A 26,968-nucleotide genomic window follows, 5' to 3' on the forward strand; every position below is an offset into this window, starting at 1 on the left:
TTATAATCAAATAACCGTATTTCAAGACATTTCAGGGGCACTAACTCCTATAAGATGACCTTAAATTGTATAGCATTAAATGTAGCATATCTTCATTACAATAAAGCAGACATTTTGCACTTGTTCTTTTATATGTATCTTTTAAGGTGTCGAAGATATTGTAAAAACAAGCAAAAGTCACAATTGAGAACTTGACCTTGACCTTTGACCTTGACCTCATTTTTTAAGTTAGGACCTAGAGGCTTCAAATAAAAACATTGCAGGGTTATACAGTTAACTGTTTATGAGTTAAAAAAACATACCGACAAATTTATTTTGTAAAGGTAGATAACTCCTATAAAATGTCATCGAATCGCTTCGATCCAAATTAGCCAAAAATTCCTGAGGATAAAACGAACAATTTTTAAAAAGAATTTTGTCGCTATCTTTGTTACGAAGGAGATGCACACAGATGATAAACAGTGAATAGGGAGATAACTCTTACAAAGAAAATGGTTCGGCTTAGCAGGGTGAAATTTAAAAGCGCATAAACTATACGATACCATATGAGAAATATCTAAGCGACATATTGCGAAACAAACATTTATCGCAAGAACAAAATTTGGCGGAAGAAAAAAAAAAAAAAAATAATAATCAGAAGAAAAACAATAAGTCTTTCCACAGAAAAGTGGAAAGACTTAATTATCAAAATGATTCACAACGTCAGTAACTAGAATCTGTATTTCAAGACCATCGTGTATTATTTATGAAGTTGATACGGAATATTATCTTTATTTTAGAAAAAAGGATGAGATGTTCTCAGACATCAAATTTCTGCACAGACACTGATGACGTTTAACAAAGTCTGAGTAGCAGCCGCAAGCACTTGAATACCGAATGAGATCGGAATTGTATATCCCATATGCAGGTGAAGTAGCTATATTGTTACTTAGAAGAGGAAAATTGATAATTTAAAAATACAAACGTCTCGTTTGTCATTGATTCAGGTATTGAAATGACCGCTTATGTCAAATTCGAGGAATAAAGCAGAGGCCGAGAACGCCGTGTCTGTTGTTTCTGTAATGTTGTTCTGTAAGTCCTTATGTTTCACTAATAAAACGTAATACAGAAATGTATATTTCTTTTATAAAGCAAACAATAGTTTAAGTATTGATTTTCATAACCAAACAAAACTAGTATTCAACACTTTTGGCAAAATATCAATAATAATCAACAAAAGAACATGGGATATTTTGAGAATTTGAATATATATCCTGATATGGTCACAGGGGACAATTAAATATGCCTAGGAGAAGAACTCAGAAGATTCACAGAGAAAAGTTTTTAGATGAAATTTCTAAATATGTCATCATACTTTAAAAAACACAAAACAAATTCAATCTTATAAGCTTTGGAATTGGGTTCTACTGTCATGCTTTTCTATTTCAATCTAGTATATATGAGTTAATCTTCAGAAATCTTCTTCAGTTATCAAGTGAACTAATTTAGGAGGAAGAACAGTAAGCAATATCCGTTGTCTGTTAGTAATAACAGTAACTTTCCCATAGATATTATCCATTAATCTAACAAGATTAAAACTGTAATGTTTTGACATACAAATGTCTGAAAACAATAGACTTCACCTAAAAACAGAATGATCTATCAAAAGTTAAAAGTTTGTTAGGTATATGGCGAAAATACGGTCAAGAAAAACATTAATGATTGAATAAAGTAGTCTCCAACATCTCGGAATCACTACCAAATAGAGGCTTGTATGTGGCAGAATCTCTTTCTTCACACAGCCGTTCAGCTATATTGCTGCTACAATGTACAAACAATGCATTGTTTGAATTCGTCATTGGCACATAATGTTCAAAGTCTTATGAACTATATCTTTTTTTATCTGTTTAGATATTTATTTAGTGATTACCATGATAAAAGGATATTCTAATTCAATAATGGTTTCAAAAAAAAGAGTTAAGATTATATCTCTACATTTTCAATAGTCAAAATGTCAATAAAACCACAATTGACAATACAAGAGTTTTGTCTTATTTTAATTCCAAAATATGCAATATAATGTATATTTAAACAGAATTATTTTAGATTACTGCATTATCATCAGGAAACTGAAACTGGAAATCACCGTTTCATATCAATGATGTACATATTTGTTTTATTTTTAGCCGATTTGACTTTGATGCCCCTTCGCTTTATTTAGAAGTAAGAGCAAAGAAATGCCGATTAACTGCCAGAAAATAATAGACTGTCTTCTTGTGATTTTGTTTTACGTTTAAAATCCCAACGTGAGAGTTAGTTTAAAGCATAGCAATTTATAATTTGTTAGTTTGATATCTGTATGTAATATTTTCCAATAGATTGCTCTTAATTGACACCAACCGTGCTAGACCCTCATGATTAGCCAAGTTCGCACTATAGTTATAGCATACTTTACGCTCAAATACGCGACACTGGTGTGATGATCACTTTGAAGGTGCCTTTCAAGGATACAACTCCTGGTTATTGAGGGGATTGTCATGATTGTTGCATAGGTTATTTTTGTTTTTTGTTATTTTAATTTATGTTGCAATTATACTGATTTCACTTTTTGTTGTAATTTTTTAATCGAGAATTCAAACAGTAAAAAATCAATCAATAAGGATTTACAGAACTTTACTAAACGTGTTGTTGTATTTAGATAACATTTACTTAGTGTTTAAATATATTTGTTGACAGTCTCGTTATTGGAATTTAATGACTAATTCTAATATACTTAAAATTCAATTGATTATGGCGCTAACGTAGTACTAAAGAGTATGACTAATTAGTCCGTTATTTTCGATTTTAAATGAAAGGTTGCGAGGGAAATGAACATATGGGAATAAAGCAATGAACCTACTTTTTTCAAGTTAAACCAAATTAATAAACGTGTAATGGTTTTTTATTTATGATTTTCATTTCCCCATTTTATTAGGTTTAAATTGTACATATTAAGATGCACACAATAATGTATACTTATGTGCATATCAAACTTTATCAACATCAGAAAGAAGAAAAAACGAAAATCCAAACTCATGTACATTCGTTTTTTGGACGAATTGCAGTCATTAATTAAAGAATAGAAACTTTTACCAATTAAGAATTTTTTTAAATGTGCAACACAAGGTACCCAGACTGAATAACACAGATAGTACAATAAGAGATAACTGTATTGTGTTTTAAGATTTGATGGTCCGAGGAAAATTCAAAACGGAAAGTCCCTTTATCAAATGGCAAAATCAGAAGCTAAAACACATCAAAGGAATGGATAACAACTGTCATATTCATGACTTGCTATAGGCATTTTCTTATGTAGAAACGAACTTTTAAGCAAGATCCGTTTTTGAACATGTTTGTTTGTCTTGAGATTGTAACACAGTGATGACTGCTGTAACCATATTTTGACTATTTTACCGATTGTGTCTGTTTTGTTCACGCATCGTTGTAGAAATAACGGAATTTGATGCGACTGTCATAAAAGTGAGAGGTTTAGCGCTATGAAACCAGGTTCAATTCACCATTTTCTACATTTGAAAAAGGCCTGTACCAAGTCAGGAATATGACAGTTGATGTCCATTCGTTTGATGTGTTTTATCCTTTGATTTTGCCATTTGATTAGGGACTTTCCGTTTTGAATTTTCCTCGGATTCCAGTATATTTTTGTGATTTTACTTTTTAGTGTTTGAATTAGACAGCCTCTACAAGATACCAGTTAACATTTTGATGTTGTTTATTATAGCTTAAGATCTTAACGTCCAGAGACATCTTGAAATCCGTATTCAGTATTCAGTATTTTGCGAATCCACCTTTTTGTATAGCACAAACACTTTTTCGAACAGCGGTATACTACTGTCTAATAAGTCTAATAACAGAAAAGTTAATAAATAATATAAAATATGTTGCATAATCTAGTTTTGGATGAAACACGTCTTCAGAATGGCTAACAGTGTGTTGTCTATCAGGTCATAGACATAATTTTGTCATCTAAACGTGGCGAAATCAATGTTATTTCATGATTTCTTCCGTCTTAAAATGGAACTTAAAATTAAATTATCAGGACTGATTGTAATTTTTTTACTGTCTATTTGAAATAACATAACAATTTGGGGTGCACACTTTAATTCGCTACGCGTGTTATTCAGTATGCAGCAAATTTATTATGTTTTTTTTTTTTCAAAAACAAAAAAATATAAGAGTCATTACTTAAATGAACTGGGTATGTGTTTACTTCGATATGCGGGGATTTCCTAAAGTGTTTATATCATTATTTGTTTTGAATTTATAAAACGTACTTTTTGTATTAGTATACACTTTATAAAAGAGGGACAAGAGATACCAGAGGGACAGTCAAACTTATAAATCGAAAATAAACTGACAACGCCATGGCTAAAAACGAAAAAGACAAACAGACAAGCAATATTATAGTACACATGACACAACATAGAAAACTTAAGAATAAGCAAAACGACCCCCCCCCCCAAAAAAAAACCAAACAAAAGCCAAAAAAAACTAGGGGTTGTCTCAGATGCTCCGGAAGGGTAAGCAGATCCTGCTCCACATTTGGCACCCGTCGTGTTGCTTATGTTATAACAAATCCGGTAAATAGTTTAATTATGTAGGTCACATTCATGAAAGGGAAGGGGATTGTAGTTACGACGTAAAGAACATATCCCAAATCATTTGTGAAACGGTTATTAAATAACGGTCAACCAACTCGTGATGGCGTCCGTAAAATTTACGAAAGGATGATTTCAACTTCACCATTTGGAACTCTTGGTTTAATAGCTTCCTTGTGAGCAGCAACTCTTCATCAAGAAAATCACGATAGGAAATGCAAGCACAGGAATAGTGTATCAATTGGGAGATATATACCCCGTATGAAGGTGCTGCTGGAATGTTGCTACTTAAAATGGAAAGTTCTCAATTGGAAAGCTGAAATCATCTCTTTTGTCGTAAAGTTTTGTTTTCAACCGATATGAGGCAGACTTAACTGTATCTGTTGTATCCTTTATCTCTAGTTAGATTGGATAGAGGCGTTAAACATAGTCACCAAATTTTGAATTATTTAGTGAAAGAACATCATCTATATAGCGGAGAGTACAGTTAAAGGATATTACTAACTTCTTATCTTTCTTTCTAAAAGGATATTGCTAACTTCTTATCTTTCTTCCTAAGAATTTCCTGTATGAAGTGAGCCTCATATTAATAAAGAAACAAATCTGCAAGAAGAGGGGCACAATTGGTTCCCATTGGAATGCCGACAGTCTGTTGAAAAACACGTCCTCCGAACGTAACAAGTATGTTGTCAATCAAGAAATCAAGCATCGTGATACTGTCAGTTTCAGAGAATTTTTTGTTTGTTTCAGAGTGATCTTTTACAAAGTAGGATTTGTCCCTCCCTATGATAAGATACTTGTATCTACGTTGGCCATTCTTTTTTATGAAACAAAGCAATACCAACTCTTTCTTTTAGTGTGGAATGTGGAACACTTGTGTTGAAAAATCAAATGTTTTAATACTATTGCAAGATGTTATAAAGTTATCAGGTTGTATTTTTAATTTTCACTTGTAATCAAACCAGCTGATGGAAACCTCCGGGTGCGGGAGTTTTTCGCTACATTGAAGACTCATTGGTGGCCTTCGACTGTTGTTTGCTCTATGGTCGGGTTGTTGTCAATTTGACACATTCCACATTTTTTTTCTCAATTTTAATGTTCTTGTGGAAAAAGAAGGTCTTTATAAGAAGATAAAAGACTGACACACGTTTAGTACGAACAATGCCAATATCTTTTGATTTCCTTTAACTCGTTTTGTTTACTAGTATTCTTTCAGTTCTGTGCGTATTTTAACTATTTAAGAAGAACATTATATGAAACGCATGTATAAACACATTCAATTTATATTAATGTAGATTGCATATATAGTATCAAAAAGTCCGTATTTCGTAAGATCAAGAATATATTGTTATTTGATATTAAATTGATCTAAATTAGCCATTAAATAAGCCTTGATGTAAAACAAAACATCAATTCACAAGGTAGCTTTCTTTGAAAACGAAAAGTATTAAAATAATTTTCAATCGAAAAAAAATTATAAAAGGATTTTTTTCTTCATTAGAAATAGACATTTTAGGAATATAGAAAATTCTATACGATTGCTTTTATATGTTATAGTTGACTGTCGTAACACGGATCACTTACCAGATTTAATAACAGTAGCGTAACAATCTGAATTCAGACCACATTTTAACACTCCATCAAAATAGAGATTCGGGCTAGGTGACATTGCCTTTTAGTTATCTAGATTCATATTAACCTATCATGCCGGAAAAAGGAGTAAGTTTTCAAAGGGTTAAGTTGTTCATTTGTTTGAAGTGTTTGAGCCTTAGAATTTGCCATTAGATACTGGACTTTCCGTTTTGAATTTTTTCTCAGAGTTCAGTACGGTTTGTGTATTATTTTTTGGCCAAGACATTTTTATGCTTTTCAACCATGTCAAATTATTACAAATTTCACATATAAGTATTAATGATTAAAATATTAATACAGAATAGTTCTTTTCGGAATATAGGTTTAAAATTACGAAGTAATGACCCCACATGTATGTGTTATGTGTTTTGTACAATCATATTTGGTCAACTTTTCAATAATTAAAAACAGCTATTCAATTAATTTACTTTAGCAGCCACTAGTTTAAACATATGTTATTGTTCAAAAATGACAAATGGATTAGATACAAGTTTTTTCAACTTGGTAACGTCTTCTCCAAGCAGCCACTACTGATTCATTACGTATTTTGTGTTTAGCTTGTCTGTGGATTCAATTTCATCATTGGCAAATATTTTGGACTACAAACATTTTGAATTATAAGTAACGGCATAGAGTGCCTGCATGGTATAGGGTCCTTAAAGAGCATAGAATGTGTTTTTAAACATCATACCTAAAATGTGATCACGAGGAAGCTTATAGGATTATTCTTTTATGAAAAGATTTGTTTAACATAAAAGTGAGGCGTAAGAAATAGACCTTATAAAAGAACCAAGTTATGGCCATTTTGGAATTTTATGTTAAAGTTGAAATTCATGGCCATTTTTTGGAACTTTTGGCTCTCAATGCTCTTCAACTTTGAACTTGTTTTGGCTTTTGAACTGTTTTGATCTGGGCGTCACTGGTTAGTCTTGTGTAGACGAAACGCGCGTCTGTTGTATTAAATTATAAACCTGGTACCTTTTGATTTTTTCAATTGATTCATGAATTTCGAACAACGGTATACTACTGTTGCCTTTATTTTTTTAGACCTAACGTGAATCTTGTCCAAAGTTTAAGCCATAAATTTTACTTATAAAAATCACTGCACTAAAGATGTGTGGAATAACCTTCTTCAGATTGTAAAGCCAAGTCATTTTAATTATATCATTTTGAACCAACAATGATAAATAAACATAGTATCATCATATCAGCTCAAATGTTACACAGTTCAAGTATCACAATATACTATGTTTGAGGATTAATTAAAGAAACCTTTATAAATGCAAGAAAATAATCAACTTGCGCACATTAGATTTAATAACACATGTTAACTCAGATGTTATAGTAAAAGCATTGCTCATCTTTTGACTAAAAAACTTACATACATTTTTTGTGTAGGCTTTGATACCAAAATATGAGATATCACTACTAACAAAAAATTCATCTTTTGACTTAAAAACTTACATACATTTTTTATGTAGGCTTTGATACCAAAATATGAGATATCACTACTAACAAAAAAATAGAATAAGTGCACTTTCACTTTCCATTTAAACAGAGATATATAGTAAACCAACACTTTTAGCAATGGAATGATTCTGCAAATCTTGCAGGGATAAAGTACACTTCTTTTTTTTATATTGTCCCCAATATAAAATCCTTCGAGAGAAGTTTAATATTTTCCAAAATTTGATTAACGATGATGATTTATAATTAGTAATCGATTTTCCTAATCCAAAAAAACTGACTAATGCCAAACTAATATGCTATTATTTTTAAACAAGCTTTAGAAGTTCACAATAATTTTAAGTGTCAGTTGATCTACTATAAGTTATTGCTATACTACACACAATATAAATAGGCATTTTTTTTCCTGCAATGTTAATGTTTAATTAACAATATTTGTCATATTGTATATGTCATATTTGTTGTACACTAGGATTACGCAATTGATCGTATATGATTTATGCAATCAAATACTTGAATTGCATCTATCTTTCTGTATGCAGTTTTACTGTTTGTGATAATTGTATAAAATTACTATGTTCGATATAACAACATACACTGTATAAAGAATATATAAATATTTTAATGTATTATAAAATACTTTGCTATGCTATAGCATCCTAGGTGTATTTAATACAGTCTTAACTACAAACATTACAAATGTAAGAAAACACTTTCTGTTCACAGTAATAATAATCAATATACTTGACCCTTACGGTGTATCGTAATTGTTTAACCTTGCAATTCCACTTGTTTGAATGAATGAAATAAGTTTCATTCTTGTTCCGTCTCTAAAAAGAGACACAATGAGAGAAATGTCAGGTTGATAAATGGACAAAATTAACTTGTCGCAGAATGGAAGCATATGTTTAGTGATAAATGGGTCTATGGTTAGTATCTATAATTGCATCTTCTGAAGGAGTGGATGGGCGTAATTGTTACCTAGGAATATGATAATGGCTGTTCAGGAAAACGTTGGTTTATTGAAATCATTTGTCAGACTCAGTGGTATAAGTTTTCGTCTCTAATTGTATAATTTATCCCTGTCATCGACATATCTTCCCGATTTTAAAACTCTTTTTTCATTTTTTTTCGTGTTGTAATGTATGTTTGTTATTTGGCTTTAGAACTGACATGATTTATATCCTGCTAAAGAATTAACAAAAAAATATGAAACCAATGGTTAAAATCCAATTTTATTCTTAGTTGATTTAGGATGTTCTGTTTTGTCCTTTTTTTAGCACTAAGCTACTTTTTTTACGTATTTATGCATATCTGGCTTGTAAATGTTTACGTTGCCGCATTCCTGATGAAAGGTGATCCCGAAAAGAGCTATAGCACACGGAACTTATCAAGTTTTAGCAGAATATAGAAAAAGTACAATAATTTGTATATATGAAATAGTCTTAGTTTCCATTTTAATGAAACTAATTTTAGATAAAAGAAACAAACAAAAAATTAATTAAGGAACAGTACCAAGTTAAGAAAGGATTAAAGTTTATAAAGGTATTTATCGTGATAGATTTTAAGGTCCTTATATTGCTTTTGTGTATGTGCTTACCTCAAAACATGTATGAGATGAACAACAAAGAAGCAGATAACAAATACTGCCACAATGGTAATTAACATTTTGGCTGCTCTTCTTCTCGACCTCATCTGCGACTCGGGTCCAGATTTTGTGGCGAATTTTCCTGGTCGTTGATCTGTATAAATATATAAATTGGCATTAACTAGAATCGATATGGTTTAACAGTATTCAAGATTGTGGGGAAAAAGATTAAACTGTCACTGTATCCAAAATGAAACTTTATTTTCTTTATTTGTGTAAAATTACATTGGCAGTCTTCAGAAGTACGTGTCGCATATTAATGACATTTTGAGTTAATAGCTGTATTAGACGAGGATTTAATTTCCATTTCCGCACAATAAGATGTCTCAGTTTCTTTTCATATGCGGTACTTTTCTAATCATTTATTGTAACAGTTCTAAATCAAATATCAGTTATTTTAGTTCAAAGTAAATGTTCTTTTTGAATGGGCTATAAAAAGGTCAATCCAAATGATTATTTTAAAGATAATGTTAATATTAAAAATTGTTTGATGTGTGTTTGGAAAAAGATTAAAAGTAAAATGATGAAGAGTTAATTGGATATACAATATTGTGCTGAAATACGCCAGCCTATCAGAATAATTTAAGATTACATTTTTAAAGTGCAAGCATTCACGTTTGTCAATATAGAAACAGCTATTTCGAGAAAATTAAAAATACACTAAAAAAAAGCATAAGAAAGACATGTTATGTTTTCATTCGTAGAAGAGATTTACAATTTTTTTGCGTTCCCAACCTCTTTACTTCTATTGTAGTTGATGAAGATAAATCAGAATATCAATTATAGAACCTAATTCCGCGACACACGTAATTTTTATCATTCATTATATTTTTTTATAACGAAATCTTTAAAATGTCGGTAACTAGGTCGATGAATAAACGATACATTCATTTATGATTGATTTTATACAATTGTAAAACATATTGTTTTGACGGTTATGATTAACAAATCTAGGCTCGAATTGGTATTACTGGTACTGCACCTGATGCACCTTCCGGCAACTAGTGTATCCGCCTAGATGTTGGGGACAAATTATATGCAAATTCGAAGCATGCTGAACAGCTGTTTATTCGAAACATGGCACAAAGTAAAACCCAGACAAATACTCATGAGTGGATTCATTTCTAACGAGAGTAAACATTTAAAAGCATTACAATGCGGGGCACAAACATGAGTACATCTGTATTATGGTATCGAATTTCAGACTAACGAGAGGTTGCAAATGCGCATGACATATGCTTTATTTATACCCCCATGCCCATTCTTTTTCTGAACAATAATAAAGAGTAATATTAGAATCAATAAACAATGGCTTTTGTTACTTCCAAAAAGGTTACATTATGGCATCAATATTGTAAACTATTTTCATGCTGATGAACAAAGAAACTCTAAGGGGTGAAATGTGAGACAACCAGTATTTACTTTCCCTATTTGAATATGTCACTAGCTTTTAAACATTAGTGTCATTAAGTAATACCTTGTAGCGGGGGATAGAAAGTAGTCCGCTTTCATCCACGCGTCTAGTAGTGTAGTTGTAATTCTTAATTATATTTATATGTGTATCAATCTGATGAGTTGAGCCTTTTTCGACTGATTTTTATATTTCTTTCTTATGTTGTATTGTTATAACTAGGCTAGGGGAGAGTTTGGATCCCGCTAAATCGTTTAACCCCACCACATTATGTATGTGCCTGTCCGAAATCGGGAGCCCGTTATTCAGTGGTTGTCGTTGGTTGATGTGTTACATATTTGTTTTTCGTTCATTGTTTAAACACATTTGGTCGTTAGTTTTCTCGCTTGATTTGTTTTACATTTATCATTTTAGGGCCTTTTATAGCTGTCTATGTTGTATGGGCTTTGCTCATTTTTGAAGGCCGTACGGTGACCTATAATTTGTTAATTTCTGTGTCATATGATCTCTTGTAGAAAGTTGTCTCATTGGCAATCATCAATTACTTTTTTTAACGTGTTTGTTTTTATTCTGGGGTTAGCAAGTACAGGAATATGACAGTTATTGTCTATCGTTTGATGTGTTTTATCATTTGATTTTGCCATGTGATTAGGGACTTGCGGTTTTGAATTTTAAGTATTTTTATATTTAGTGATTTTACTTTTTTTAGAATACATGTCGAAATGTACTATTGTATATTTGTGTATTTCTCTATCCTGAATGTTCTTGGATTTATTTGTACTGTATTCCTGCCAAGTAATGTTGTCATTCTAGTGTTTTAGTTAACCTTGCCCTTAAAGCGCGAGATTTGTCTAGCCACAAAACCAGCATGAACCCACCATTTTTTCTTAAAATGTCCTGTACCAAGTCTGGAAATGGCATTGTTATCGCATTGTTCGTTTCTTTGTGTTTTGCATTGTTTTTTGTTTTTGTTTATAACTTTTTTGATTTGATCGTCACTGATGAGTCTTATGTAGACGAAACGCGCGTCTGGCGTACAAAATTATAGTCCTGGTACTTTTGATAACTATATATTTTTACATCACTTGGTCGATGTCACTGTTGGTGGACGTTTCGTCCCCGAGGTATCACCAGCCCAGTAGTCAGCATTTCCGTATTGACATAAATATCAATTTAATGGTCATTTTAATAAATATCCTGTAACAAAACTTTGAATTTTTCGAAAAACTAAGAATTTTTTTATCCCAGGAATAGATAACCTTAGCTGTATTTGGCACAACTATTTTGGAGTTTTGGGTCCTCAATGCTCTTCAACCTTGTACTTGTTTGGCTTCATTGCTATTTTGATTTGAGCATCACTGATGAGTCTTGTGTAGGCGAAACGCGCGTCTGGCGTACTAAATTATAATGCTGGTACTTTTGATAACTATTTGTTCACTTCAGTGTATATAGTTTGCGATCTGGATTTGTTTTCTTTCTATCGATTTATGACTTTCAAAAAGCGATATACTACTGTTGCCTCTATCTAAACTGTATTTTCATTCATATGAAAAGTTAATTCATTAAATCCATTTTCAATAAAGGTAGATTTTTTGTATTTGAAATGCTTTTATCAAATAAGCCTCCATCTTGCATATTTAAGTGTTAAAACATTGCTACTTAAATGAGGGCGATGTTTGAAGATAAACAAATAATGTGTGAACCGCAATAATGTTTTAATTAGTGATCAGTTACATCTATATTACTTAAATAACGAGGTCAAATGTATTAGCCGGCATGACGTCAACATGACGAATTAAAGAATCTAACTTTTTAGATATATAACTTATATAAACCAATGGTGTACTTAGAAATGATACTACTACATGTCCCTTTGTTTTCCACATAAATAATATAACCAATAACTACCGTGTCGAATTCGATACTATTATCAGTAGTATGTGTAATGTTTTACCTAATCTGTACGTCCCGCTTCTGTCAGGTGCACCACCAAACCGTGTATTTACTTTTGCGCAATTATAAAGTAATATTGAATCAATAATTTAAAAGAATTTTGACATATAGTGTATAATTACTATAAATTGGATACTGCTAATTAAGGTATATAAAACATTACCTTCTTCTGAGACTCCAGGTAATTCATTTTTCCACAGATGTCGGGAAATAACAGAGTATGTGAACGTCATAATCAGTACTGGTAATACATATAACATTGTTATCTTTAACATATTATAACCCAAATAATGGTCCTCATCCATTTCAATTTTACAATATGTCAATAACGACGTCAAAGACTCCGGAAATGTATGGAATTCGGCCATATATACAATATGAGGTATTGATATCAGACAACTAACACACCATATAATAACTAAGATACAACTTAAAGTCTTTGAAGCAGGTTTTACTTTCCAGAACTGACATATAGCGAAGTATCTCTCCACAGATATAGCACTTAGTGTTAATACGGATACAGAAACAGATGTAGTCTGAAAATTATAAAATAAATCATAATGTTAGTTATAAAAAAAACATGATTTGAAAACTTATTTAATACATTTGCACACATATCTTAAAATTAGGCAGTGTAAAATGTAAAGGGCAAGTGATTCAACATTTACAGGTTATGATACATGTACTCAGATCGAGTATATTCACAATGTGTGTTCATACACTGTGGCAACTTTGATGAAAATGTTCATATTAGTGAATCACGGCGACAACGGTGAAAAACGTTATATTCAACTGGCGTACCCTAAATGAGGGTCTAGATTCTTATAAGAAAAATCAATCAGAAATAACTTGATAATTAAGATAATTTCAATCAAAAAATTTAAATTACTTCAATAATAATCGATCATTAATGTAAACGTCACCAATTTAGTGTTTCCAAACTAAATGATAATTTATATGAAGTAAAACAGTGCATGTATTGAAAAATAAATACAGGAATAGTCATTAAAAATTGAAACATTTATTATAAACCAAAAAACAAAGGTTAACGGTAACAACTCTAACACAATTGAATAATAGATGGAACTCTAGCAGTGCTTGAACGAAGGTACGAATAACTATTATACACATGTGACCGCATACATACATAAAAACTTATCTACAGTGTATCGAGTAATGTCATCCAAGAAATGTGTTTATATAGACTTCAAATTCAATTAAACAAAATTAAATGTAATTCTGATTATATTCGTGTAGTACAATTGTTAACCACAGAACTATCTTGTATGTATGAATAATGAATGTTTATGTACATGATAGTCGATAAAATCATATAGTTAACATATTAACATTGTCAATATTGCTTTTTATGTTCTTATAACTAAAATTGAGAATGGAAAATAAAATTGAAAATTCATTTGTAAATAAGTAAACTAAAATATTTGTGTGAAACGGTAACCTAACAATGATCGAGAAGAAAGTGAAATTCGGATTTAGGTCTGCATTTTATATGTTACACACGTCAATTACCGTTATCTGTAGCATCTGTATTGATTCGGTCAAGAAAGAATGATAATAAACCACTTGACCAACAATTACTCTGCGGTAATGAATCTTTCTTCAGACAAATTATTTGTGGTAACAGGCATTATAAACAAATCAGTAGAATATGCCTTAGTATCTTAATGTTATTTCACCTAAATTGACATTATGCGATCTGTAGGGTTGTTTGTTACTTCATTACTGGTGTATCGATGTCTTGTAAAAATTAACTACAAGAACTTAGGATTACAATATACTTTATTAAAGCATAAGTTTAATGAGTTTTGATTGACAATTCTTTTAGATAACACTGATAATCATGGAAGTGACATTATAGAAATTCCCTATTTTTGTGGGGGCATAGTTTTATTATTCTAGTAAAATATTGAATTTGTTTCGGGCACCTTTTTTTATTTTCTTGTCTCAGAAACAGTTGCTAGGGTACAAAGAAAAACCACGAAGATAAACTATTGATATTTTTAATAACTGATGAGATAAAACCGGTTATATTTCAAAATACTCGAAAGTGTTTAAACTGAAATCAGATGAAACTTTTACATGGTTCCGGGTAAACATATAAATGATACTATTTCAAAGATTGATAATACTTTTGTTTTTTTATTTTCGAATTATTCTCGTCCTTCTCCTTTGTGACCTAGTCCTTTACACATGTGTCTTAGTATTTGAGACGGAAAGATTCAAAGATGACCGATCAACAAATAAAATACTAATACAAGATAAAGAGGGATCATAAACAAATAAAAGAAAAAAGGTAGGAAAAAATACAAACCAGCAATAGCAGTCACCTTAGCTGCAACCGTTATATAACGTAGCCATATTTATAGAATTTATATACCTTGAAGCTTCCGATCAAGACTTTCTTTTAACAAAACATTAACAAATGGGCAGTACGAAGGAACAAAGTCAGCTTTAAATGGTGGTTGGAGCCGAGATGCAGACGAGAATTGCCGTACTTTGGTAGGAAAACTTACAATCCTAGTCAATTAAGATCAGAGCCGACGTGCAGAATTTGAACTCACGAACAGACCAATAAGGTTGGTTTTTTTTTACCTTTAACTAAAACGTAAGGTAAAATAATACCATATACAAAGTGTGTTTTTTTTATGATCAGACACATTTTTCAATTATTTACTGTAATATAATGAATCGTTGGTTGCTTTTACTTTTATTCAATCAAGATATATTATGGAAGAATTGAAGTGACATTTCCTATTTTGTATGGAATGGACTTGTTGATATTATTCTGATAAATGAGTTATGCCTGATTATTAGTAGGAAAGCTTGTAGTAATAACTTCATTAGTTTCCGAATTTTGATGATACTTTTTTCCCTTGTGTCGTTTTACTGTGGTGAGTGTTCGCCACAGCGCAAGATGAAATCCGTTACATATATAACACAAATGTTCTGTTAGCTCATTACTGCAGTTCGATGTCCATACCGCATTTTATAAATCAGTATAGTAAATCAATGGAAGGTTAAATAGTAACAAAGATTTGTTTTACGTCCACCTGAACCTAACGTGTTTACCTCCCTCTGTCAGCATAGACGAGTTACATTTATGGCACATTCTGACAACAGTATTTATCGTACTAAATTGTTTTCAGTGGACTGATATTGAGGACAAGCAAGTTTATTAACGTCAGACGATTCATACAATTTGAAAATACAAAGTTAATCAAAATAGGAAAGATAGTTTTCTCGTTTTTAATACCAAACTGTTTACAATTGTCAATCACTCCCAACTTTTAATTCAAAAATACTTTTTTTGATTGACAAGTCACTCTGACTATGTCGGCAGCCTGATTTAATGTTAAATCACAATAACAACAAAGATATTGACAGTCTGAAAATATGCTATTTTTATAAAAACAATTGCATAAATAAACAATTAATAAGACGTCTGATATCAATAAAAAATATCAGTAATCTACTCGGGGAAAAAGTAATAGACTTCATGGCGAGATCCATTCCGTCGGGACTCGCCATCCAATATATATTCAAAAGTAAAATAACAAAAATACAAAACTCCGAAGAAAATTTAAAAGCGAAAGTCCATAATAAAAACAAACATGTATATTTTTAACCTTCTTGTCATAATGTAACAACAAATTATATGGTGATATTACGATTTCGGTAATAAAAAAAATAATGCAACAACATATCTATAACTGTTAAAATTGTGTTTGAAAAGTTAAACACTATACAAGGATGACTTTCCCACATGATGAAATTTAGAGATAAAGAGCATGTGTTTTACAGTTTTAAAATTATTAGACAGAGCCTTTGTAGTATCAACATCGATTAAATGTCAAAACCAACCTTGTTCGCGACAGGTAAAAACTACAATTTTACCTTGAACAGTTTATAACAATGAATGCCATACATTTTCGTTGTAGTGCTTTGAGCCAATTTCATTTAAAAACAACAGATTTTTATCCTGATTGTGATTACAATTAAATATCCTGATTGTGATAACAATTATATATCCTGATTGTGATAACAATTAAATATTCTGATTGTGATAACTATTAAACATAGCAAAAATGGAGTCTAAATATCTTAGATTAATGCTAAAATTTCTTACGACAGATGATTAAAAACACTTGTGTTTTTTTGACGATTTGTTTTTGGAACAGTTGAGATACAACATGGTTAAACGATGTGTAAACAATACAGTTGATCAGTATATCGCATGCGAGACATGGACTAAATGCTAAAGTCGATAAAATTTGTCAGCTGGTTGAATCGAACATTCTGGAGCCGCTTATAGTTATGACAAAAGTACAAAAGCCTAACGTCAACTCAATCAATCTTTTATCCTCTCATTAAGTATTATTAAGATGTAATGTTTCAATAAATGTCAAAGAAACCACACCCAAATATCTCTAATAAAATAAACTTGGTATGATGAGAAACGCTAAAACGCTTAATCCACAGTATGCAACATTATGAAAAGAAAAAAAAATATTTATTTAGTCCAACGAATTTCCACAGTGCTCTAAAACAGTCAAAGATATGCATAAACAATTGTTTGTGTTTCTAATTTGTTTTACATTAGTTGCATGCAAATGTATTGTAAATTTGAAGTTATTCCTTTTATTTTGGAGTTACATAATATTGTTTTTTTTTAATTTTGGGACTGATGTGGAGAAAAAGAAATTAAGTTTGCCTAAATGTGCCATGACCACATTAATAAGTTAATTAACCTGTCAAGTGAAAATGCTATAAATTTCGAAAATATCGTTTCTAGCTTGTTATTTACATAGAACAATTGAATAGTTGAGTTGCTTTTATTAAACTGCCTAAACCTGAAATAATTTGTTTGACGAATATAAACATGTGTATGTGGCTTTCAACAAAAAGGTTGTTAAAAAACCCAAATATACATGATCATTTAAAAATGGTCATCTTTTGGAAAAACGTGAACCATTACACAATTTAAGCTCTTTAAAATCGTTATTAAACTAATTAAAAGATCAAATAACTCATCGTAGATATCAGGCTAAAATATTGGTACCCAAGACGCGTGAAACGTTTCGTCTAAAAAAGACTTATCAGTTACGCTGGAATAAGAAAGTTCAAAAGGGCAAATAAAGCACGATGCTGAAAAGCCTTTAGTACTACAATTTCTGGAAGGTTTTGCCAATCACAGCAAAAGTAATCTATTGATCCATTTTTTGGGAAAGAATGGCCTTATTTTTTCCAGAAATTAAAGTTTTGTAACCATAAATTTATAAGTAGTACCATTTCAAAGCGATAAAATGGGTAACAGAAGAAACTATGCTCAAGAATGACCTTAGCTTTTCTAGAAATTAAAATTTTGTAAACCATAACTTTATAAGTAGGACCATTTCAAAGCGATAAAATGGGTAACAGAAGAAAATATGTTAAGTTATACTGAACAACGCAAATTCAAGGACTACTAGCCAGTACTCGATCGAAAGGTAAAGTCGTCACCATAGGACATCAAACACAATACCTCCCGTTATTGGTTTAATATCATGGCAAACGTATTTATTTGCATCGAGTGGTAGGGTTTTTTATTTTTAATTCTTAAATCGCCATATCTATATATTGTCTACAAAAAGCTCTCAAATTTTGGAAGCCATAAAAAAACCCGCAATAATTGCTAAAGATTTTTTGTAAACTTCCTTGTTTGACGGGAGATTTAGTACACAGGTATTTATAGATTATATCACTATATAAGTAAGAAATGGAAATATGTGACCACGATCCCAAAACACCATCTCAGAATAATGAAATGAAATACAAGCACACACATAAATTAATATTCAAAACCATATGGCAGGACATATGATTTTAATGGTGGCAAGCTGAGAATTAAACCAATGTATATTTGGTGTATTTCGCCTCACTCTTGCGGTTAAATAATAAATCAGTCTTCACATCGAACTAGGATTGCTTAAAATGTATATTGTATCCAAGTTTCTGAAGTCATGCATCCTTGGCTTTCACATATTCGGATTTGAGCTTTCCTAATGAACGTACATCTAGAGAAGCGGCACATGGACTAGTTACCATGAATCAGTAAACAATGTATTACCTTTGATAACTATTTACACCACTGGGTCGATGTCACTGCTGGTGGACTTTTCGTCCCCGAGGGTATCACCAGCCCAGTAGTCAGCACTTCGGTGTTGACATGAATATCAATTATATGGTCATTATTATAAATTTCCCGTTTACAAAACTTTGAATTTTTCGAAAAACTAAGGATTTTCTTACCGCATGAGTAGATTACCTTAGCTGTATTTGGCACAACTTTTTTTGGAATTTTGGGTCCTCAATGCTCTTCAACTTTGCATTTGTTTGGCCTTTTAACTGTTTTGATCTGAGCGTCACTGATGAGTCTTATGTAGACGAAACGCGCGTCTGGCGTATTACATTATAATCCTGGTACCTTTGATAACTATTATTCTCGCTTTTTATAGGGACAATGTTCTGTATGCACTGAAAAACTTAACACATTTGTTAACAGCCAATCCATATCACTGCTACTATTACTAAAAATGAGGAAGTAATAAACAAATAAATTAAAATAATCAAAAGACAAGTACGCTATTATGCTTCTCAAAGTTTAGGCTAATTTAAAAGATGTGTAGCCACGAGAACATGGTTATTGTCTTTTGTCAATATATAGAAAAAAATGTTCCATTTTTATTAGGTCGCTTAAGTTGTATTATTTGTATAATCGATGCATGTTACACTCTAAGGCTACAATTTTTTAAAAACTACAAAGCAACCTCTATAAAAGAATGACTTCATGACCCGATTTGAAGGAACAAGTCCATATAGATAAATGTTTTGTTAATATTAAGTTTCGATATGTATTTCATGCACTTCTTAGAATGTGGTTTTTATGGTTTTTTGGTTGAATATCTCAAGGATCAACATTGCAATAGATATTGAACATTGGAATATAAATTGAGACATTCAAATTTTCCCTTAAACTTGACGGAAGTTCAGCTTTATGGTGAACGACAAGTTCATTACATGCTGTATCGTTTTAAACAAACTGATTTTTTAATCCTTTAGGTAGCATTTGCACTGAATGTTTATAGAATAAATAATTGTCCTAAACCATAACCAGGACGAGGTTGAATTATTAAATTAAAAAGTAAAAAAACTAAAATACCGGACTCAGAGGAAAATTGAAAACGAAGTCCCTGATCAAATGGCAGAAGTCAAAGCTCAAACACATCAAATAAATGGATAACATCTATTCGGAGCAATGTTTGCAACTTTGGAAAGCATATGTACAGCTTTCTACATTGACGTTAGTACTTACTTACAGAACAATGCCTTTGTACATTTGAAACGTCTTTCGCTGTCTGTTTGAAAGACGAAGAAAGGACGTTTTGCTCTTTTGATAAAAGCATGGCTATCATGTGTAATTAGAATTAACTACCGACTTCGTCGTGTCAAAATGTAATTTATAATGATCGTAGTCTTAACAATGACTTAATGACCAAGAACATTCATCAGCTGTTCATATTTCCTTCAGTTGATTTTGTCACTGCACTATATATAATAAACATTTGTACTATAACTGAATCTTTTCCGGTAATTAACTTAGGCAGTCTTATAATAAACACATTTACTTTTTATAGTTAGGGTATGCGATACGTAATATTTGTTTACCTAATATAGAACAATTTTGGCTTTAATTTAATAATTTCCTTGTAACAAACACTGCATTTGGAAAAAAATAATGCTTCTAATAACCAGAGTCCAACGACATTATGGTTTGTAAACACGAAAGCAAACTTATTCCGTCTATTAAATTTCCATACCAATGTAATATTAGTCTTATGGAAATAATTAATAAGTAAATAATTGAATAAGCCTAATAAAAATACCAGACAAGCAGTCTGAAACATTCTTTGCAGTAGATACTTGTCTTATTACCATATCTTTGATACAGCGTTGTGAATGACAATTAAGATTACATTGTCAACTGTATGCACTTGGTATCTGGATGAAATAAGTTTTTTATGAATGTTATTTTATGAAATATTCTGATGAAATATAATTCTTATTGCTTGTTGTGTTATTTAATAATTTATGGCTTATTTGTTTCACGTGCAAATTGATACTTACCAGGAGCCGAACAAATTAAAGCGTAAACATGCTAACATACCATTTCTCTGCATTAAAAAGTAACTTTGAGATCAATTTCCATGACAGGAAAATAAACTGTTTGGTCATTTCTAGTTATCTTTGGTATGATATTTGTCCAATGCATACCAGATAAAAAAAAAAGCAATATCGTGAGATACATTTAAAGTGCAATGGTTATAATGCTTTGCTGTTATTAACGTAAAAGAACTTTAACACAGTATTCTCCGCTACGTGGAATAAATGGTATGCGAACAGAATGTGACATATTTCTCTAAGACTAGCTTATATGTCAATGTTTGCACCCCAACTAACCTCTATATATCATGAAATTTATGGGCGTAGCACAGGAATTGCAGAAAACAAAAACATGACATTTTTTTTGTTCATGTTGCCCTTTGCTTAGGGACTTATTGTTTACAATTTTCCTGTGAGTTATTATTTTATTTTACTTTTTCATGTTATATTTACCAACATAAATGCTTTCCGTATTTGCATTTCATTCGAAAACCCAGATAGTATCTAGCCTACATATTGTTGCCTTATCATTATTTTTAAATATAAATACCTCAAGCTATGATAAAAAGTTTATAATGTATCTAGACATGTAGAATAATTCTTAATGTCTTAACTTCTGACAATCGATGACTTTAAGAGGATCACATTTGATTAAACTTTAATAGTACAAATGTTATAAAAGTATTAACCCACATAATATTTTTCTTTGTATAAATTTACCTGCGTTGTCTGATTATTATCAGAGAGTATTCGTTAAAGCTGATGTAAATACATGCAGAAATAAACCGACTTACATATAAGATTGCTAATAAAACCTCCGTAGCTAAAGCACAAACAGAATTGGTCCGATTAAACAACTGTCATAATTCAAACAAGAATTAACAATGGACAGAACTTATAACTACACCTGTTGGTGTAGTTTGTAGTATATCACGACCTTTACAATTCTCCATTATTGTGCAATGTGTGACGGACAGTGGGTAACGAAAACAAAATGACTAAAAAAGTATTACTAATATCCATGTACAATATACCTCTTTTTATCCGAAGTTGTTGATATTATGCCCAAGAATAATAAAAGATTATACGTTACATAACTGAGACGGCAACCCAACAAAACTACCACAATGTATCGCAATCGGTTGTCGTTGATAGACAAGTTTCCAAACCTATCAAGCTTTTGCACTCATACCACATCTGTTTATATTTATTTGGCCGCCAGAATCTTGTAAATATATTACAAAGCTATACAAAAAGTCTAACAACAACACCAAAATGTTCAATGAGTTAAACTACAAAGATGTAGACGATGATACCAACCTTGCAAAAGTACATTCATAGTTTACTATTTTTATTTGTTTTCTGTATTTATGGACAAAGTACATAGGCAAAACATGTTTGTTTACCTATAGTTTAAAAAAAAAATCAGCCGCACTTTTAGAAACACACCTTCTAATTTTTAGAGCGCGATATACGTATGACTATAGAATAACACACAGGGTCCATATATGGGGTATGAATATTTCGCGATCGTTGGACAAGAAATGTTATGAAAAAGTACATAAACTTGGTATACATGATATTATTGATAGCCAATATTCCAACAGACATGAAATATAGGATATTAAAACAAAATTGTGTAAAATTGAAAAAAAAAGAATGGGTTGAAAAATTGTATCAAGATAGAAATGAACCAAATTGTAACAAGTTACGTATCTATAGACTATATAAAATGAATTAGAAACAATTTTAAAAATGTACATGTTACACAACATAGTCGTATTTTATCTAATTTTAGAAGTGGGTGTTTACGTTTAGTAACAGAGACAGGTCTTCACTCCAAGCCAAAAATCTTCTTACTGACCAAAAATGTAAATATTGTACAGTTGATTGTGTAACTTGTGTAGAAGACGAAAACATTTTTAAATGCATTGTGAAATTTATTCAGATCTGCGATATGGTCTATCTTTGAAAGCATGTGCAATTAACCCCAAATTAAGAAGAAATTCACCGGGCGTACTAAATCAGACGCCTGAAGGATGTTTTTTTTTTTAACATAATGTTCACCTATAAATGTTAAAATATATATAAGCCGCAATTCACAATTTTAAGCTTTTGGACACTATTATTGTGCTAACTCTAAAACAACAACATACTTTGAATGGCAGATGACATTTTACAAGATTTACATATAGAAGTACGTGGAAGCCAAATATCTCAAACGCGTAATTGCGCAAGTGAAATTCGGTTGTTAACCATATGATACTCCTCTGTGTGAACTTTGACATGTTGCATAATACTTTAATGTCAAGGGAACATTTGCCCATCTGCATTTGAATATCCAATGCCTGGTCAATGTGATATAGTCGATAAAGCCCAATCATTTACATGTAAATGTCAGCTTTCAAAGCTTGTTTCAGTATTAATTAGTAGCACAGTTGACTGATTTGCTCAAGCTATCTCGAGATTGATGATTGGTTTGTACTTTAACAACATTATAAACTTTCGTTATTAAAACACAGTTCACTTTCCTGATTTAATTTCAATCTAAAACTTATTTATTCTCTCGCGTTTCATTGCGCTTCTCATTATTTTTTAATTGTTTTTCTTCGTAATATGCATTGTCTAAATACGTATAGGTACTTTGACTAGAAAATGTGGAAGGGATATTAAATTTTTATCTTAATGGTAACAATTAACGTGGTATTTTTGGTGTTTTTTGTTCAAACTGTTATTTAAACATTTAACATGATGTACGTGTTTGTAAGGATATTTCAACAATTTGATGCTGCGATTGGCTTATAAACATTGTAGCCATAGTCTATAAAAGGATTATTGAGAGCCAAATTTCAGATTGTGCTCTTCAGATTAGGTTAAGAAAAAAAGCCAATAAACTGACATATAACAGATGCTTCCTGTCGATGCACATGTATATACCGTGTTTTGATTTTGTATATGAATACAAATTCGAACTCTTTATTTTACCATATCTCAAGACTACTATATTACTCAATTTATAGTTCAAAGAAAGGCTATGTAATCTGTGTATTTTCACCAGTGGATTACAGAGTCTCTCACCAACAAATGGACTTATTGCACTTCCGTAACGCCGCCCATTATATTATTTGTTTTATTGTTTCTTATTTGATTGTTTTATATCAACTATTTCTTGTTCCGGCATCAAATTATATCTAATATGGTGCTTGTTCTAGATCATAGACATACATCATATCAGATTTGTCGTTAGCGATGCCAATAATCCGCATTTTAATACCGGTCCAGACAGTGTCAAAAAGTTAATACTGTGTTTACGGTTGAAAGCGAAAAATAAATGACGAACCATATTAAAACGTGATAAATCACAACAGTATAATAATGGTGTACCAAAAAGAAATAAGACAATGCAAACATAATATATGACTTATAAAAGCTTATTTATTAACCTCATCAAATTGATTGTCATTACTGCCAGAAAAACAAATACCATAGATATATGATATTGCCTATACTTTATTATTTTTTAGATGACATAGTACAAACACATTGTATATTTTCAAAGGAATTGTCCTACCTGCAGTTCTTTTAATCAATAAGTATATCCTCTAGCACTATATATAAGGAACCCCTATATTGGCTTATTGCTAATAAACAAATATAAAAGTTTGTGCTGGGTTACGTATGAATATATTATGATAGAAATCCATGACTTAACATAAAGTCCGGTATATTTTGAGTATTTTTACTAAACGTAAAGACTTACAAGCATCGGTACAAAAAACACCATAGAGAAAATTAAATTGACTAATAGGGACCTTTCAATAACCTGCAGTAAACTCGCTATTCTTATCCGTTGATGAAACATATCCGGGTATCTTTAATACAATGCGATCAGAAAATGCATCTTGCATAATACTTCAATACTACTAGATATATATATTTTTTAATTTTTTAAGGTTGCTTTAATTTTTATCAATGAGTTCAACAAATTTAGAAATAAGCAAGACAAGAATTTGTTTAATCTTTTGAATCAATTTTTACTTGTTTATAAGGTAACTAAAAGGGTTAAAATGTCGATTCGGGTTGCCATAAAACAGATACCTCAGAGATGCATCGTTATCATTATAAATGGAATTTGGTGCGACTGTGAAAGGTTAAGCTAGCTACAAAACAAACTAGATTCAATCCACCATTTTTTACATGGAGACAATGCCTGTACCAAATCAGGAATACGACTGTTGTTATTCATTCGTTTGATGTGTTTGCGCTTTTTATTTTGCCATTTGATTTAGGACTTTACTTTGGAGATTCCGTATATGGTCAGGTTATCGGAATTCCAATGGGGACTAACTGTGCACCACTTATTGCGGACTTTTTTTTGTATTGCTATGAGTTACAATTTATGACAAAAATCAGCAAAGACCCATCGAAACAACATCTGATAAACAAATTTAATAATACTTTTAGATATTTGGATGATATTTTGGCTCTCAATAATGACGACTTCAGTATGTATACTAATTTAAAGAAATGTATCATGTTGAACTTACTTTAAATAAAGCTAATACTAACAATGACCACTGCCCTTTCCTCGATCTTGATATCTATATCACTAACGGAAAGCTTTATACTAAAATTTATGATAAAAGAGATGATTTTTCATTTCCTATCGTTAAGTATTCATTTTTTTAGATGGTGACGTTCCCTTGTCACCATCTCACGGTGTTTATATATCTCAACTTGTACGATTTGCTCGTGTATGTAACAATGTTTTAGATTTTAACGAGAGAATTTATGTATTGCTGAAAAATTATTTCACCAGGGTTTTCGATATCACAAACTAGTCAAAACATTTACTAAATTTTATCATCGGTATAAGGACATCATTCGTAAATACAGCTCAACATGCAGTCTCCTTATACGTTCAGGTATTTCACATTCAATTTTTTATGAAAATATTCTTTATAAAGCACAAAAATGTTAGTATTCACCTCAAAAACTAACAAAACCTTTAAATAGGCTTATTAAGAAGGGATATAGTTACGATACTGTTGTCAGGTCATTAAAGATTGCATATTTTGGCGTTAATATTGATTCACTTATAGGGTCTTTGCATCAGACCTATCACATTTATTCAAAAACCAGTTGTTGGCATGACATATGTTGTGTCCTTCTCATATATGGCATGATGGTATGATACTAAACCCCTAACGGGTAGGATTGTGCCTGATATTCATATGATGCAATCATAATCTTTCGATCAGTTTAATTGAAGTCTGGAGCTGGCATGTCAGTTAACTGCTATTAGTCTGTTGTTATTTATGTATTATTGTCATTTTGTTTATTTTCTTTGGTTACACCTTCTAACATCAGACTCGGACTTCTCTTGAACTGAATTTTATTGTGTGGATTGTTATACGTTTACTTTTCTACATTGGCTACAGGTCTAGGAGGAGGGTTGCGATCTCATAAACATGTTTAACCCCGCCGCATTTTTGCGCCTGTCCCAAGCCAGGAGCCTGTGGCCTTTGTTAGTCTTGTATTATTTTAATTTCAGTTTCTTGTGTACAATTTGGAGTTTAGTATGGCTTTCATTATCACTGAACTAGTATATATTTGTTTAGGCGCCAGCTGAAGGACGCCTGCGGGTGTGGGAATTTCTCGCTTAATTGAAGACCTGTTGGTGACCTTCTGCTGATGTTTTTTCTATGGTTAGGTTGTTGTTTCTTTGACACATTCCCCATTTCCATTCTCAATTTTATTTTCGTTTTGAATTTTCCGCAGAGTTCAGTATTTTTGTGATTTTACTTGTTATACCGACTTGTTTTATATGTCGGCGAGGTGCTCGGACTTAATTGATAATTCAACAATCAAGATTGATAAATCCGATAATCCACGGGTACCTTTGTAAGAATCATCTGTTTTGTCTAATGATAAACGAAGATTCCCTTCGAGTACCTTCCCTATTCTACAAAATTGTTAATTTCATTAACACCTGTTATTATA

The 26,968-nt window shown here is 31.3% G+C and overlaps 1 protein-coding gene across 1 annotated transcript in view; it reads right to left on the minus strand.

The window, feature by feature from the left end:
* LOC139499155 (orexin receptor type 2-like) overlaps positions 1-26,968 on the minus strand; it is a 57,790-nt gene that overhangs the window by 10,552 nt on the left and 20,270 nt on the right. Inside the window, exons 2-3 of the mRNA XM_071287840.1 lie at positions 12,909-13,281; positions 9,334-9,475 (exon numbers count right to left, since the gene is read on the minus strand). Of these exons, the coding sequence (XP_071143941.1) occupies positions 9,334-9,475; positions 12,909-13,281 (515 nt within the window). The remainder of the gene's footprint in view (positions 1-9,333; positions 9,476-12,908; positions 13,282-26,968) is intronic.

The sequence above is a fragment of the Mytilus edulis genome, chromosome 1 (genome assembly GCF_963676685.1).
Source record: "Mytilus edulis chromosome 1, xbMytEdul2.2, whole genome shotgun sequence".
Taxonomy (NCBI): Eukaryota; Metazoa; Mollusca; class Bivalvia; order Mytilida; family Mytilidae; genus Mytilus; species Mytilus edulis.